We start from the raw sequence: 1912 nt of genomic DNA, 5'->3' as shown, positions 1-1912 counted from the left end.
AGACGCAGTGTGCAATGGGAGGGACGCTTTGCTCTGGTGTGGATGTTGCAACCCAGCCCAGCTGCCCTCTGCTCCTGCCCTGTGCTTAATTCAACTGTCACCTGATGGCAACTAAAACTGACCAAAAGCATTTAAAATCTAAATTACAGAAGCTCTTTGAAGGATCTCTGGTCTCACTACTTCTCTGTAAATCTCCAAAATATCATTTTGATAAAAACACAGGGAGAGCATTTCCAAGTTCAGAAACCGAAAAGCTGTTTCTTCTGAAGGATGCATTTAAAGTTCCCCATCCACACCACAGAGTCAGAAAGCCTACCTAGAAAAATAGTTCCCTGCACCATCATAATAAAAAAGTAAATATTTACAGCCAGCCAAGGTGATTTGCAGTTAGGGACAGTAGAAATCACTCCTTTGTACCACTCTGTGCAGTTCTGATTTTAATATAACTAATACCCTGCAGAAAACTGGTGTAGGTTCCCAAATGGATTCCTCATCCCAGAAAGCTGACAAACTCTCATCATCTGAAGAGCCCTATTTTGAAAACTCAAGTGAAGAGACAGAAAAGGTAAAAACTCTAAAATATTCACCCATGGGAGTTCTCCCCTGGCGTGTGCATGGGCATGCCTGGGACACCTGTGAGTGGAGAGGACCCACCAGACACCCTTGTCATCTCACAAAGGCGCTGCCGTGCAACATTCCACCCCACCACCATGCCTGGGTGAGCCCTGGAGCCCACAGAGGCACCCGTGGGACCATGGGGGAGAGCAAAGGTCAATAGCTACCACACACCAAATATTAAAGCTTTCAAATCTTGGAGCAAAATACCAGCTTCGATTAAGCCCATCGGGATCGCACACCATGCCAAAAACTGATGCAGGAGAGAAGCTACTTCGTGAGCTGGGCTACAGGCTGGGTCACACATTAGGGGAAGGCAGCTTCTCCAAGGTGAAAGCGGCCACCTCCAACAAATACAAGGGCCCCTTAGCCGTCAAGGTGGTGGACAGGCAACGAGCACCCCCAGCTTTTGTGTACAAGTTTCTGCCCCGGGAGCTCTCCATCATGCGTAAAATCCGGCACCCCAACATCGTGCGCATCTTCGAGCTTATCGAGGTCTGCAATGGGAAGGTCTACATTGTGATGGAGGCGGCAGCCACTGACCTGCTGCAGCTGGTCCAGCAGCTGGGGAAGCTGCCCTGCGTCCCCAAGGCCCGGGACATCTTTGCGCAGGTCGTGGGGGCCGTGCGCTACCTGCACGACCGCAACTTGGTGCACCGGGATCTCAAGTGTGAGAACGTGCTCCTCACTGCTGATGGCCGCCGGGCCAAACTCAGTGACTTTAGTTTTAGCAAGGAAGCCAACAGCTACCCGGACCTCAGTGCCACCTTCTGTGGGTCAGCAGCCTACGCTTCCCCAGAGGTGCTGATGGGCATCCCCTACGACGCCAAGAAGTACGACATGTGGAGCCTGGGAGTGATGCTCTACGTGATGGTGACCGGCTACATGCCCTTTGACGATACTCGCATCCGCAGCATGCCCCAGCAGCAGAAGAAAGGGGTGCTGTACCCAGAGGGGGTACCCCCGCTGCCGGAGCCCTGCCAAGCCCTCATCGCCCAACTGCTCCGGTTTAGCCCGGCCTCTCGGCCCGGTGTGGGACAGGTGGCCAAGAACAGCTGGCTGAAGGGGAACATCTGAATGAGGAAGCCCTCCCCAGAGATCCTGGGAGAGCAGTAACACTTCAGTGCAATCAATGCTGTAGTGGAAAAGCATTTCTGTGGTTTATTGATCATTTTGAGCCCTGGGTTGCCTGTACGTGGAGCTGATTGAACTTCGAGCACCGGCAAAACCATGTGCTCTCAGAAGGTGGTCGGGTCTCTCCACAAAGGAGACACGTGAGCCTGCTGCAGGTTGGGTT

The 1912-nt window shown here is 52.7% G+C and overlaps 1 protein-coding gene across 1 annotated transcript; it reads left to right on the top strand.

The window, feature by feature from the left end:
* Positions 1-858: 858 nt before the first annotated feature.
* On the top strand, positions 859-1692 carry TSSK6 (testis specific serine kinase 6). The gene has a single exon (XM_009466862.2). It carries the CDS (start codon positions 859-861, stop codon positions 1690-1692), a length of 834 nt encoding a protein of 277 aa, XP_009465137.1.
* The last annotated feature ends 220 nt before the right edge of the window (positions 1693-1912 follow it).

The sequence above is a fragment of the Nipponia nippon genome, unplaced genomic scaffold, assembly GCF_047370975.1.
Source record: "Nipponia nippon isolate SJK-2023a ecotype South Korea unplaced genomic scaffold, ASM4737097v1 scaffold_5, whole genome shotgun sequence".
Lineage (NCBI taxonomy): Eukaryota > Metazoa > Chordata > Aves > Pelecaniformes > Threskiornithidae > Nipponia > Nipponia nippon.
This window is presented reverse-complemented; position numbering and strand designations above follow the sequence as displayed.

Bases quoted from the DNA above. Each gene is read 5' to 3' on its own strand.
- TSSK6 (XM_009466862.2), top strand. From the start codon at position 859: ATGCCAAAAACTGATGCAGGAGAGAAGCTACTTCGTGAGCTGGGCTAC.